Source organism: Opisthorchis viverrini, assembly GCF_000715545.1.
Source record: "Opisthorchis viverrini unplaced genomic scaffold opera_v5_54, whole genome shotgun sequence".
In the NCBI taxonomy this organism is placed as follows: Eukaryota; Metazoa; Platyhelminthes; class Trematoda; order Opisthorchiida; family Opisthorchiidae; genus Opisthorchis; species Opisthorchis viverrini.
The window spans coordinates 953,353-968,540 of record NW_008751711.1 but is presented as its reverse complement, the minus strand read 5'-3'; the positions used below and the strand labels follow the sequence as shown (position 1 = coordinate 968,540).

The window sequence follows — 15,188 nt, the reverse complement described above, 5'->3', positions numbered from 1 at the left end:
TGTGCATGCAGGGTTTTAAACGAAAATATCATGTGTGCCAACGCTGTTGAAAACGTTTGTGTTTGCGTCCTCATCCGTACGTTGGAGAGACTATGTTTTTGTCAAATGTGCATGTACATACTTACGAATCCCTACACATTGAAATGGCATGTGACACAGTGTCGTCGAAGACGCTGCTTGAAATCGGCACGTGTCGCTTACCAACCGTCATGTTCTGCAGTAAGATAATCCGCAGTAAAAACATAGTAATGAAATCAATTACCCTAATTTTATGATACGCTTAACCTTCGCGAACGATTTGGTGTCTGCGGCAACACAGATGGTGTTTTGAGTTTTATATCTCATTGATGGGATGGGACTATACTTCATAATCAAAGCCTCAATGGATGGGTAAACACGACTAAGTAATCGCACTTCTACTGGATAATCGATAGTGGGCCCTCATATTTGGACCTGAAACTTTCGATCAGGGAGACAGAAAGTTTAGCACATCATTCTTGATACACAGGATGAGTGCTATCTCACAGGTCAGCATTGGCTGCATGAAAAAAATTTAGTTACTTGCAAGAAGTGAGCCTCAACCGAAAAGACGGACAAATGCGAACCATAACAAGACATGGCGTGTGATAATTCTAGATGATCGTAAAATAAATCGCTTCCCCACATCATGCTTTCAAAGAAAATCAGAAACGTTAAAATTGCAGGTAGAGTTAAATAGTGTCATCATGGTGTCAGCGTTATTACGGTTGGTATCCAAAATTGACTCACGTGGATACCCAAAACCGAAGAGTCCGGGACTCCTGCAATAATGATCCACGTTGAATAACGTTTCGATGAAGCAAACCACGTGTTTCTGAGCTGTCTGTTGCCCCCGACCATGCTACCTTGCTTGTTCATAAGGGTACGCCAAATATCGATACAGTCCAGTGGATATAAGGCTTTTAGCTGTAGTTTACATTTTTTGGTCCAGATTGAATCACAGTGATTGAGACAATCCCTTTGAACATTTCACAAGCTTCGATATGAGAGTAAGAATAGTTTCATGGGATAAGGAAACTCCACTCAGGGGGGTCCCTTTAACCCACCATTAACGTGAGGGTGGGCTCATTTTTCAACATGAATCCGTTCATTTTGCCAGGCAGCCACGGGTGCAACGTTATTTTTTTGAGCTAAGGATCAACTGGCATTACATTTGCCACTGGGTTTAAGTCCAGAGTGTCTACGAAGGTAGGACAAAAGGTATAGGGCATCTTGGGTACCGGAAATACCCGTGTCTACCGTTTTGAATGAGGTAGGTGTAAGATGACGATGTTCGTCTCTGGTCAGTCTGCTGCAGAATTCAAGTCATTTAAATGCACATTACAAATGTCAATCCATATGGCATAATAACACCTCAGCCCCGATCTGGCATGAATTAATGAAAGTCCTTGTTTTTATCCTTACCGGCATCATGGGATCGTTGAGAAAATAAAATTCTGAGGAAGCAATTCCCTGGCAAACGCTGACTTGATAGTAGCACGAATGCCAAAATTTTTGGTAAAAGAAATGGACGAATGCGTGGCACATGACGTTGAAGGTACATCTTTGCCATTTATTCTCACCCCAGACCCAGTATGACGGTCAGTTTGTGCCTGATGTGCCAGTCTTGACTGTGCTAGCGCACACTGTGCCTTGAAGGGAATTCACCATTGTTTGTCCTCTCTTTGGTTGTTCGTCTTTAGACGCATGTTCCCATACCAAAATCTTTACATTGGGATTCACCTCATCAGACTGACACTGCCCTTGGCATGATCTCGAATGAGACGTTTCTCTCTTTTCTCTCATATTCTCCTGTTACTCCTTCGCATTCGTCGCTTGCACTCACTTTTTTATGTTTGTGACCATGCTATTCAAAAGTAAATGATAAGATGATTGTAAATAGTAAATAGATAAATCATTGTAGGGTTGATTCTACCCAGAACAAATTTTTACACCAGGAAAAAGTCTCGACCATCTGAGAACAAGCATTCGTTTTTAATATGCTAGATAAACGCGGAAATACTGACCACCCGTTCAAAACTTCCGATATATGATTGGAGGGTGGCCTGAATTAAACTGATTGGGCAGAATTGTAGTCCTGTTGTGTGCGATGGCTATATTTAAACCTGGCAAACACGTACTGAAGCTGTAACGTTTGAATATGATGCGAATGCTGTGTATAATCTTCTTATTAACGGAGGTCATCACTAGCCATATGGTTATCGGAAAAAAGTGTGAGTTATTGATCATATTCCACTCGTTCACGTTTTATTGCCCCACTGTGCCATTCAGAATACAAACCATACGATAATATTCATGATGATAATAAACCAAACAAAGTACCCATGCTCTCGTGATTATGTACATATGTTTCATACCCAACTTTCTCTTCAGTGAGAGCGTTGAGCAATCTCGCCGATTTGTACGCACCCATTGGTAAGTCCACAATTTTGTATATTTCGTTAGTGGTTATCCAACCGGTCAAACAAATGCCAAAGTAGTTTTCACTATATGTAGTCCATCTCGTATTATCTGTAGCTATCAATCAAGCGGATGGTTAAATTTGAAGATATTTTCACTGGTGACTGCAGAGCTCACCTTTTCATTCGACGATCTGGTAATCCCGGATGATTTGGAGGCCAGTATCATTGCAGCACGGCGCATACTGGGATGATATTGGGAGGGAAATCCTTCCACACATATGGCGGAGTCTTCCTTGAACCCCAACGCACGATTTTTAGAGGAACGCCATCAAAAACGGCGTCTTGCCAAAGCCCCAACATGTCAACTCAACCCTCATAAGTTTGCAGGCAGCTAGATATTAGAAGGCCTATGTGGGGACTCAAATCACTGTCAGGTACTCAGGAGTCTTTGAGGAATAGCGCTGTGCTGCAAATGCCCAGAGTGCAGACTGGAGCAGCATGGATTTTTGCATATTTGTGATAGACGTCTTGAATGGTGTCTTGCATAAATCACATACACTGAGAGACTTGGCAATATATATTATCGCCCTACCTACCACCGTATCCATGTAGCGATTTACCGTCTTGAGGGAACAGCGTTTTGTACCGGAATGCATAATCGTGATTTTCCAGAGAGTAGTAGCGCGGACAACGTTGTCTATACTGTTAAATTACTGACGTGGTTGCCGGCGATCATGTAGTGACTGATACACCTTATTCCTCTTTAAAAGCGATCGCAAACATTCTCAGGTTTCTTCAGAGTTTCTGGACGTTTAGTACAAATAAAGTCTTCCAGATACCATTGCGTTAGAAACCAATGGATTTGAAAATACGATATCGAGGTCTGTCACGTTTGACGGAATTTTCTGTGCTCATTAGACAAGGTTCATTTGTGCTGCTTTATTTTATCTGCTCATAAAACCTTGGAAAGTCTAGTACGATCCACAGAAAATATCAACCGAGATTTTCGATGCTAGTTTTGAAAACCAATACTAACCATTTAGCCAGATGGTTGCCTGACGGCTAGCGATTACCCATCGCCCGAAATAGATGGACGCATTGTCGCGTGCAACTGGCGTTGACGAAGTTGCTGGTCGACACGCTGTTCCGATCGTTCTGATTTGGAAGCTATCAACAGTGCCTCCAGGGCATGTCTCGCAGTATTTTTTGAAAACACATCAGATAACTCTCAGCTGTATGCACCACTAAAGGCTGTTGAACATACTTCAAAGCGCCTGCTAAAGGAACGTGCAGCTGTGGGTTATTTCACTGGTTTGTAAACTACTAAAACCATGTGATCTCAACATATACTCATGCACTCTCATTGCAGCAAAGCTGACTGAATATCGTCCATGCTATGAGGGTGCGTTTATTGAGACTATAAAACACATGGATTACATATCAATCGGATTCAAAATATCAAGTGATCTTTTGAAATGTAAATTGTTTTGTTCGTTCACTGTACTACGAAATTGCGCTCGGAAATGTGGCCGCACTTCATGAAAAGAAGGCAACAAATAATCTAAGTGAGCTATTTTGGTGGGCATATGAAAGAAGGTTTCCATTGGGCCAACTAAACAGCAGCTTGAATCAGGAACAGTGCGGATGAGCATGTGAGAAAGAACAGACGAACCGGACTGATACCTTTCGAGATGTCTGAATAAATTCGTCAAAATTGGAACCACTGGGATGAACACTGGTCTGGACTCTGTAACAAGCTTCCAATACGATGCAGCATACATGAATCATTTACTCATTCCAATACTGAATGTGACAAATGACAAATTTGTCGCACAGTTACGAGTTCATAGATGAAGAAAGTAGGTATTTTTTGAAGACAACAACTCACCAGATACAGACAGACAGATACTTCTTGCGGCAGATTGTTTGATTATTCCATTGCGTTTTAGGTCTGGTTTTGCGAGTGAAACAAATCCCGGACGAACACACACGTATATGCAGCACGCCGGCTCGAATGTTTCTCCGCGATATCCACACGGATTGATGGTTTCCTTTAATTTCAGATGCCGACCAATACGAAGCGCTGCGGCACTCAGCCATGACTCCCACCTACGGCGCCTCCACACATCCTTCGGAGACTTGGAAGCATGAACACATTGGACAAACGCAGAAGTGTGAACCAAATAAAATGCTACACCAGTGTCCAACATGCCCAAAGGTGTTCCCATACTTCAGCTGGCTTTGTCGGCACATGGAAACTCATTCGGAATTGAAGCCATACAATTGTGATTTCTGTGAATCAAACTTCAAGTCACTCCGAAGTCAAGAGAGTCACATGATAGAAAAACACTACGACAGACTGGCAGGCAGTGAACGCCCGGGCAACCCAAAAGACTCAAGGCAAATCTATTTATGTCATTATTGCGGTAAAATATTGCGAACGCAAGCTGCGTTGAAGGCACATGCTGGCGTCCACACGGGAGACAGACCATATGCTTGTGAAGTTTGCAAAAGTGAATTTAAGACTCCATCCATTTTGACGAGGCATACAAAGCAGTGTCGACGAGAATCCACGAAAGATACATGAGACTTGCCAGCCGGTATGTTTCTTCTCCACTTTTGCTTCAAACACTTTGAAAATACATCAATAAATATTATTACGCCGTCATTTATGCGTTACTTTTCAATGTGTATGTTCGTCAGGAATCATTGAAATCGATCTTACTTCTATTTATTTATGCTACGCGGAAGCGGACTTCATGGCGCACAAAGATACCACAAAGATACCGCACAGAGATACCAGCATTTGCTCGAGCGCTAAGTTGCACTACAGGAATGCAATTTGGTATTCGCAATATTTAACACTACCTTAAAACAAGCCTAAGATACCCGGTCGATTTATACCAAGACAAACTACGGTAAAGACAATGCATTTTCGGAACTAAAATCATGAAAACGTCAGGAATAACAAGAAATATAGCGCAAAAGCAAGCAAGCTAGCGAAAAATGGCTGATCATCAACACTCTCGACAACACAACAGGTGTTTTGGACAATTTTCGGTTCTTGGTTTAATCGGTTATGTGGGTGCAATTCAAAGAAAGATCTTGTAGAATTGCTCCATGGATATACCGCAATGGCGAAGAAAAATAAGATGGGATATAATCAGACCGACGTCATAAAATACACAGGACGGCGCTGTTCTGATTTTGGCACATCCAAGTGATCTGCTGATAATTACATTACGGGGAATTCCCTGAAACAAACCTGGAGCCTATAAATCCAGCAACCTGCTGGTAGTATTCAAAAATCTTCTGTTGTTTTCACATAGGTTAAAAATTCGCGACTCTGTAAACCACATATCGGTGTGTTTTCACAGCAACTCTCGGGGTTAAAATCTCTTTAACCATCTATAGGTCTCGAGATCCTAATTTCTCTATCCCAAGAGCTACGCGAATAATTATTAAGCAAACAATTTCTCCGAAAGAATGTGAGTGCAACATTGGATAGTGAGGCATTGATCGTACAGCAATGAATAATCGTGAAACTGTGGATCTTTATCTTCCCATAAGGTGCGGTAAATGAGGTGCGAATCGAGAGAGAATTGTCCACATTTGAGCAGTCGAACAACGTTCAAATTGTTTAACGAAGATTCTTGTTCTACAGAGATTCGTGCACGGGTGTATTGCGTAATGATGTTATGTTCACTCTACGTTTTGCAATGGAGTTAGGCTTTTCACATAGGTTAAAAATTCGCGACTCTGTAAACCACATATCGGTGTGTTTTCACAGCAACTCTCGGGGTTAAAATCTCTTTAACCATCTATAGGTCTCGAGATCCTAATTTCTCTATCCCAAGAGCTACGCGAATAATTATTAAGCAAACAATTTCTCCGAAAGAATGTGAGTGCAACATTGGATAGTGAGGCATTGATCGTACAGCAATGAATAATCGTGAAACTGTGGATCTTTATCTTCCCATAAGGTGCGGTAAATGAGGTGCGAATCGAGAGAGAATTGTCCACATTTGAGCAGTCGAACAACGTTCAAATTGTTTAACGAAGATTCTTGTTCTACAGAGATTCGTGCACGGGTGTATTGCGTAATGATGTTATGTTCACTCTACGTTTTGCAATGGGAGTTAGGCATCGAATTCATTTGACAGACGAATTGCGCTTATTTGGTGTAAAAGTCCCTGTTTTCGTGTGATCAATAGAACAACGATAAGGTCCAGGTGTTTTGAACCCTGAATACATGAAAAAACTGCATTGTAATACCAAACGTACGGTAACAAACCGAAAACTCATAACCGACGTAGACACGGTTATGTTTGAACAGCTTGTTGGGTGGCATCTCCTGGTCGACCAGTGTTATCATTGTCCACTGGGTATACTGAAGTATGTATAATTCGTTGATCGTGATTTGGGCGTTCAATTATGATTGTTTACATCGTGATCAGCGAAATGCTTACAGTTAATTGTTTTAGAGTTTTCAGGCGTCATCAACACGATTAAATTTTCCAGTAAAATGCACAGAGCAATTCCTCAGAACAAATACGCTAGCCCACAAAACCCTATCAAGCAACAATCTAATTTGGGTTTGTCATAGAGATGTCCGAGGTGAGCAACCGAAATGACTGATTTACAGATGACATTCGACCGATAAAGATGCATTGATTTGCTTGGTAACGACTTCTTACCCCCTCTGACACCAAACAATATAACCTCTTGGGAGGAACAGGGATCGATTTTGCGCCTGCCACATTGAGACGTCGATTATATTTTGTGGATTTCGCACACGGCATATCAAAACGGGGCAAAAATGTCGTGAAATCACCAATCAAAGTCTGCATTGACCAAGGGTGTTTCATTTCTTCAGAGAGCTCAGTCACCAACTTAGAGCTCATACAAAGGTGATTTTTGCCAATCTTATTCCAAATATCTCACTGATAGGACATTCTAGCATCTTGGGCCATCCACCCCATATGCAGTAATCTGTCTGGCAGCCAACTTGTCCAAGGACTTCTGAATGGCCACACGATACAAAAAACGCAGCGACCCAATGAAATACCGGACTCCAGCATCTCATGTGCACGAAAAGATATTGGATGAACTCGTTATGGCGAATGCAAACTGAAGTTTTTGAAAATACCGCTTTTGGTATTAACCGCTACTTCTGAGACTGTCAGTGGTTTAGTATTGTGACGGAATCGAGTACCGGTCAACTACCCTTTCGTTGTGAAGTTTACACATGCGATATCAAAATGGTGCTTGAAGTATCGCACAACTTCGAAATATGTTCATTTCAAGTGTGCAAGTACATACTTCCAAATCATTTTTCATTGACACGACATGTGAATAAATTTTGCTAATTCGTCACTGACGCTGCGTGAATTCTGCAAGTAACCCACATGTTCTGTAGCAAGATATTGCGCACTAAAAATATAGTAATCAAATCAGTTAGTCCCCTTTAATGAGAAGTTCATTTTTAGCGAAATACTTGATCTCTGCGGTAACACAGATGGTGTTTAGGAGTTTCATATCTTGCATTATTGATGGCATTATCCTGTATAGTCAAGACATCATTGGGTGCGTCACAACGAACAAGTAATCACCTATTTTCTAGATAATATATCGTGGACTCTAATACCTGAGCACACAGCTTTCGATCACTAAGACAGAAAATCTGACACATCATTCTCAGTACACAGGATAACTGCTATCATACAGGTCAGCTTCATCTGCATGCTAAAGTTGTAGTTATCCATAATTCTTCCGGAAGATTGTAGGCCTCTGTTCCCGGAAGTGGCGTCAGGAATAACAAGAAATATAGCGCAAAAGCAAGCAAGCTAGCGAAAAATGGCTGATCATCAACACTCTCGACAACACAACAGGTGTTTTGGACAATTTTCGGTTCTTGGTTTAATCGGTTATGTGGGTGCAATTCAAAGAAAGATCTTGTAGAATTGCTCCATGGATATACCGCAATGGCGAAGAAAAATAAGATGGGATATAATCAGACCGACGTCATAAAATACACAGGACGGCGCTGTTCTGATTTTGGCACATCCAAGTGATCTGCTGATAATTACATTACGGGGAATTCCCTGAAACAAACCTGGAGCCTATAAATCCAGCAACCTGCTGGTAGTATTCAAAAATCTTCTGTTGTTTTCACATAGGTTAAAAATTCGCGACTCTGTAAACCACATATCGGTGTGTTTTCACAGCAACTCTCGGGGTTAAAATCTCTTTAACCATCTATAGGTCTCGAGATCCTAATTTCTCTATCCCAAGAGCTACGCGAATAATTATTAAGCAAACAATTTCTCCGAAAGAATGTGAGTGCAACATTGGATAGTGAGGCATTGATCGTACAGCAATGAATAATCGTGAAACTGTGGATCTTTATCTTCCCATAAGGTGCGGTAAATGAGGTGCGAATCGAGAGAGAATTGTCCACATTTGAGCAGTCGAACAACGTTCAAATTGTTTAACGAAGATTCTTGTTCTACAGAGATTCGTGCACGGGTGTATTGCGTAATGATGTTATGTTCACTCTACGTTTTGCAATGGGAGTTAGGCATCGAATTCATTTGACAGACGAATTGCGCTTATTTGGTGTAAAAGTCCCTGTTTTCGTGTGATCAATAGAACAACGATAAGGTCCAGGTGTTTTGAACCCTGAATACATGAAAAAACTGCATTGTAATACCAAACGTACGGTAACAAACCGAAAACTCATAACCGACGTAGACACGGTTATGTTTGAACAGCTTGTTGGGTGGCATCTCCTGGTCGACCAGTGTTATCATTGTCCACTGGGTATACTGAAGTATGTATAATTCGTTGATCGTGATTTGGGCGTTCAATTATGATTGTTTACATCGTGATCAGCGAAATGCTTACAGTTAATTGTTTTAGAGTTTTCAGGCGTCATCAACACGATTAAATTTTCCAGTAAAATGCACAGAGCAATTCCTCAGAACAAATACGCTAGCCCACAAAACCCTATCAAGCAACAATCTAATTTGGGTTTGTCATAGAGATGTCCGAGGTGAGCAACCGAAATGACTGATTTACAGATGACATTCGACCGATAAAGATGCATTGATTTGCTTGGTAACGACTTCTTACCCCCTCTGACACCAAACAATATAACCTCTTGGGAGGAACAGGGATCGATTTTGCGCCTGCCACATTGAGACGTCGGTTATATTTTGTGGATTTCGCACACGGCATATCAAAACGGGGCAAAAATGTCGTGAAATCACCAATCAAAGTCTGCATTGACCAAGGGTGTTTCATTTCTTCAGAGAGCTCAGTCACCAACTTAGAGCTCATACAAAGGTGATTTTTGCCAATCTTATTCCAAATATCTCACTGATAGGACATTCTAGCATCTTGGGCCATCCACCCCATATGCAGTAATCTGTCTGGCAGCCAACTTGTCCAAGGACTTCTGAATGGCCACACGATACAAAAAACGCAGCGACCCAATGAAATACCGGACTCCAGCATCTCATGTGCACGAAAAGATATTGGATGAACTCGTTATGGCGAATGCAAACTGAAGTTTTTGAAAATACCGCTTTTGGTATTAACCGCTACTTCTGAGACTGTCAGTGGTTTAGTATTGTGACGGAATCGAGTACCGGTCAACTACCCTTTCGTTGTGAAGTTTACACATGCGATATCAAAATGGTGCTTGAAGTATCGCACAACTTCGAAATATGTTCATTTCAAGTGTGCAAGTACATACTTCCAAATCATTTTTCATTGACACGACATGTGAATAAATTTTGCTAATTCGTCACTGACGCTGCGTGAATTCTGCAAGTAACCCACATGTTCTGTAGCAAGATATTGCGCACTAAAAATATAGTAATCAAATCAGTTAGTCCCCTTTAATGAGAAGTTCATTTTTAGCGAAATACTTGATCTCTGCGGTAACACAGATGGTGTTTAGGAGTTTCATATCTTGCATTATTGATGGCATTATCCTGTATAGTCAAGACATCATTGGGTGCGTCACAACGAACAAGTAATCACCTATTTTCTAGATAATATATCGTGGACTCTAATACCTGAGCACACAGCTTTCGATCACTAAGACAGAAAATCTGACACATCATTCTCAGTACACAGGATAACTGCTATCATACAGGTCAGCTTCATCTGCATGCTAAAGTTGTAGTTATCCATAATTCTTCCGGAAGATTGTAGGCCTCTGTTCCCGGAAGTGGTACAATTGGTCGGAGAGGCATTGATTCCTTGTGTTCCTTTGGGAAGCCGTAAAAACGGGGAGTGGCCGAATCACGAGGTCTCATTCTCCAATATTCTTCCTTCGTATTTTTTTGGAGATCATGGAGTTGCTTCAAGTTCTTACTGAATTTTCTTGCAAGCTGCTTGCTTTGGTAGCGTTCTAAGTGGCGGTACGTAGTTGTGTTGTTAAGTAGTGTCTTTGCTTTACTGATATCGTCCGGTTTGTCCATAATCACCGTTAGACGTCCCTTGTCTGCCGGTAGAACCGCGATGTTTTCATCCTTCTTCAACTAGGTCATTGTTTCTTTTTCTTCGCCGGAAAGCACGTTGTCTGGTTTGTTGCGTGTGATCGCTAGGACGACAGTTTGACGAAGCTGCTGCTGAGCGTTTTCGTCGAGTCCAAGAGATTTCATCGCTGCTCCCAGGCTGGCTAAATACTCCAGGTTTGTCGCGTCTTTGAAGTTGAAATTAAGTCCTTTGACGAGAACATTTTCTCCAGCTTCCTGCAGTTGCCTTTTGGACAGATTCCTTATCCAGGCTAGATTGCGATTACTTTCGCACTCCTGGTTCCTAGTCAGCCTTGAGGATTTGCTATGTAGATGAGCCTTCTTGTTTTCAGCAGTGGATGAAACTCTTCGTTCCACCGCCATGCTAAGTTGCTCCATGAGATCTGGTCCTATCGTCCTCAAGCGGGCTTCCCTATGTTCTTGGCTATTATCTCGTGTTTTCTGATGCGGTTAAGAGCGCTTGTATTCATAGGTCCGACCATTCGTCTACCGTTCTCTCAAGCTATTATCCAGGCTTGCGGATGGTTTAGTGGCGGTCGGTAGGTTACGCTACGTGGAAGGATGTGTTTGAGCAGGTATTCATGGAAGAAGTAGAGTTGTTGTGGTGTGGAGGCTTTTCGGCAGGTGTAAGTCTCCCATCGACGTGCTTTTTCGAGCGTGGAACGCTCGAAGTAGTTGGTAATTTGTTGAAATATTGGTGTCACTTTTTTTGGCAAGTTTAGTCGCCAGCTTGGAGGACATACAAATGTGATTTTTGCCCATCTCATTGCAAAACTCTCGGAACTCAGTAAACGGCACACGGTGGAATGCGTAGTGAACGGATCGTCTACAGCGGATGCACCCGGACGTTTGCGTATGCAGGGTTTTTAAACGAAAATGTCACTTGTGCCGACGCCGTACAAAACGTTTGTGTTCACTGAACCATACCATATTTTCATTACAGTTATTTCTGCTCAGTCAGATCGCATAAACTGCACACGTTCAGTCGAATAAAAGTAGGTCACTTTTTGAATCACAATCAATCTTTGTAAATAAAACATGGCTTAGCAGCATACATCTGATGCGTCTTGCACGGTGCGCTTTGGTTTTTGGAAAACTGGCGTTTTGTACCAATTCGCTAACAAAAATACCCGAACATATTTGTTAGAGCACAACAATTCAAAGCAAAACTCGTTAGAGCCTTGCAGACCTGACCCTATATTTAGCCGATTAGTCTGCTTTGAGAAAATTTTTCAAAGTTCCGTTTTCCTCGTTAACTCGTCCACATTTGACGAAAGCTACTCTTGTGGGTACTCGTACAACGAGCACTGTCACGAATTGTTTTAACCTCAGTTATGTTCCGAAACAGAAATATGGCATAAACATACGTGATCCGCGACAGTCAGCTTGGTTGCTCCAACTTAGATTCCACTGGGAGGGTATTCGACCTGGATATGAACGTTGTATACAAGCTCACCATTTCCCAACCTGGCAAACAAAGTAGACGTAAACCGCGCCGTGATCGTTTCGCTAAAATGATGTTGAGAGAAAAAGAACAGGGTTGTTGGATCCGTTCATATTTGGGTTTACGCATATTAGTAGAATTGCTACAGAAATACTTTCAGAGATATTCTCATGGTTTTCGATTTCATCAATTAACATGCAGTTATTCATTTGGACCGTGTGCCTTACCAAAATGCAACCAATATATATTTGTCAACTGAAGGAATCTTTAAGGTCATTGAGCAATGCAAAACCGTAGACATTCATCGGATAACCAAAAAATATCAATCGTTGCATAATTCAACCGTTTACATAATTTTCAGAATTGGTGGTAGATTATACAGAAGCTGCAACCCGACGTCTACGAAGGAAATCTCTTGAGTCTTCTTACCTCCTGTTAGGTAACGAGCACCTTCTGACAGGAGCCTACAAACTTCACATAATTGCAATTCCCCCGCTCAGAGATTTTTCGGTTTTTTGAATGCGTGTTGTTAACTCCAGTACCCCCGGAAATGCTGAAAATGATTACTAGGATCTAAACATGCGTGATGACTGAATCCAAAGACCCACGGCGTTGTTGCTCTTAAGAGCCTTCCATAAAGGCTGCAAAATCACTTCCGATAAAAGATACATTTATTTATTTGCTGTGGCAGCAGAAAACCGAGTCTCCTTGGTAGTCTAGTGGCGTGAGTTACTTTTGACATCAAAATCATCAAGCGTCAATTGATGGAAACTATCCTGGATGCTGTCATGTGGCCTAAATGCTGGGGTTGCCAACTATCGCTGCAGGAATTGGGCTGACTCAGGGACAACCTCATTTTCGTCGATCCTTCTTTTTAATTTCACCCGGTTTGAACAGATTTCGAAGACTGGTTCCTCACAGCGGACCCAATCACGCGGCAGGGACATTGCAAAAAATTTTTGAATTTGGAGCGCATTCTCTTATTATGCAAGTCTTTTCTCTTTTCCGTTAACACCTGTATGGAATAACCCCCGTTTGAGAGCCGTCGTGCTCCAGCGTGTAAACATTCTGCCTCGCACTGATAACTGAAAGAACACAAACATCTTTTCCACTTGTGCCTTGCAGTGAACAATATGAAGGAAACTGACCAGAGAAATGGGTGCGGAAGCCCAGGTCCTGAGTTTTCATCCGTAATTCAATGAATACTTGAGCAGTGTCCCGTTCAATTTCCCGGACTAGAACAGTGGTTTCAAAATTTGAGGAGCCAAATGTATTCTTTGGAAGCGAAAATTGTAGCATTCACGTTTCAGCTAAAACAAAGGGTAATACAATGAACTTCAGAATGTAAGTGACTGAAACGATTTGTTGTTCAAAGGAAAGCATGAAACCGGTTGCCTAAATTGCCTCAGGCCTTTTAAGATGCCTTGTATCCTGGATTACATGTAGACATCCCTATGACGCATATCCTCCCTATCGTGATTGCTTCCTAACCCCGTTTTTTCCAGTGAGAGCGTACATTGCTAGAAGGATAAGTTTTAAATCGCTTCTTTGCCTAGTTATGAGTCCCTGAATCGCAGCGAAAGTTTTCGTCGTCCTATGTTTATCAGATAGGTCCGCTTGGTGATGCGTCCTATAGAATAACATTCGACCAGAATTGGAAAACCTCCGTTTATATTCTCACATAACCGTTGCTTCGAAACGCAAGTACAAATAAAATGCACACAATACGTACATACATATAATACAAATACATTTTGGGCCCAGATAAATGTTCACTGCAGGTCAGGGGTGGAGGCACGAAACGGGCCTCTGCTGAGCACCAATTCAGCCGACCCCAAAGTCATGACCAAGCCGATTGTAGTCATATCATTTTGTGATCCCGAATCCAGGCCGGCGAAACCAGCTGCGTCTCCGGAGAGCAGTTTTCATTCGAACACCACAGGCCTCTCGCCCACCAAAGGAAGTGATGACCTGGAGGAGGCAAACCCCATATGGAGACATCGCCCAAAGTACGTGGAGCCATCAACGCTTATCTCCGTAGCAGACGACACAGCTGCAGCCGTGCACTCCTCAACAAAGCCACAGTCTCTGAACTGGAGTGAGAAAAATGTGCGGGGACAAGCAGCGAAGCAAATCTTCAGCTCCACTCCGTGAAAAGCGGCCCCTCTGCTTGTGTACGAAACCGTCGCGCACGACCCCGACAACCTAAGCCATAAGCATGACTACGGCCAACCGGAAATACCCCGTAGATCCAGTTGGCTACGCTGATTGCCATGGATCGGGTGTCCCCACAAACACGAAAGAAGTGCAACTATACAAATCAATTTCTTAGAACACCTAAACTAGCCTACCAACAACTATCGAGCAGCAATCTGATTCGGGTTTGTCACAGAGATGTCCCAGTTACGCAACGAAAACGGTTTCACCTCCCCCAGAGAGCTTAGTGACCGCATATTTGAGTGATCTTTGCCCATCTTATACAAGAACTCTTATTACTGGTGACATTCTACCAGCTGAAACACAACCACCCAATGTGATGTTTTCTGTTTGCCAGACAACCCACCAACGAATGCTTCAACGGCTACCCGGTTAAAAAACGAGTAGTGACCCACTGAAATACAGGACCCTATCGTCTCATGAACTACAAGGCCCCATCACCTTATGTGCACGAATAGATTGCAAATGAATTTGGTATGGTGGCTACCGCCTGAAATACCTAAAAGTACCGCTTTTGGTATCAAAAGTCCATTGCCA

General features: G+C 42.3%; 1 protein-coding gene across 1 annotated transcript in view; it reads right to left on the bottom strand.

Annotated features, from left to right (window-relative positions):
* Nucleotides 1–9,746, bottom strand: part of T265_03726 (hypothetical protein) — a gene marked incomplete at both ends in the record, with an annotated part of 18,952 nt that extends 9,206 nt beyond the window's left edge. The window contains 2 exons of the mRNA XM_009168273.1: nucleotides 4,330–4,579; nucleotides 9,576–9,746. Of these exons, the coding sequence (XP_009166537.1) occupies nucleotides 4,330–4,579; nucleotides 9,576–9,746 (421 nt within the window). The remainder of the gene's footprint in view (nucleotides 1–4,329; nucleotides 4,580–9,575) is intronic.
* Nucleotides 9,747–15,188: the final 5,442 nt, after the last annotated feature.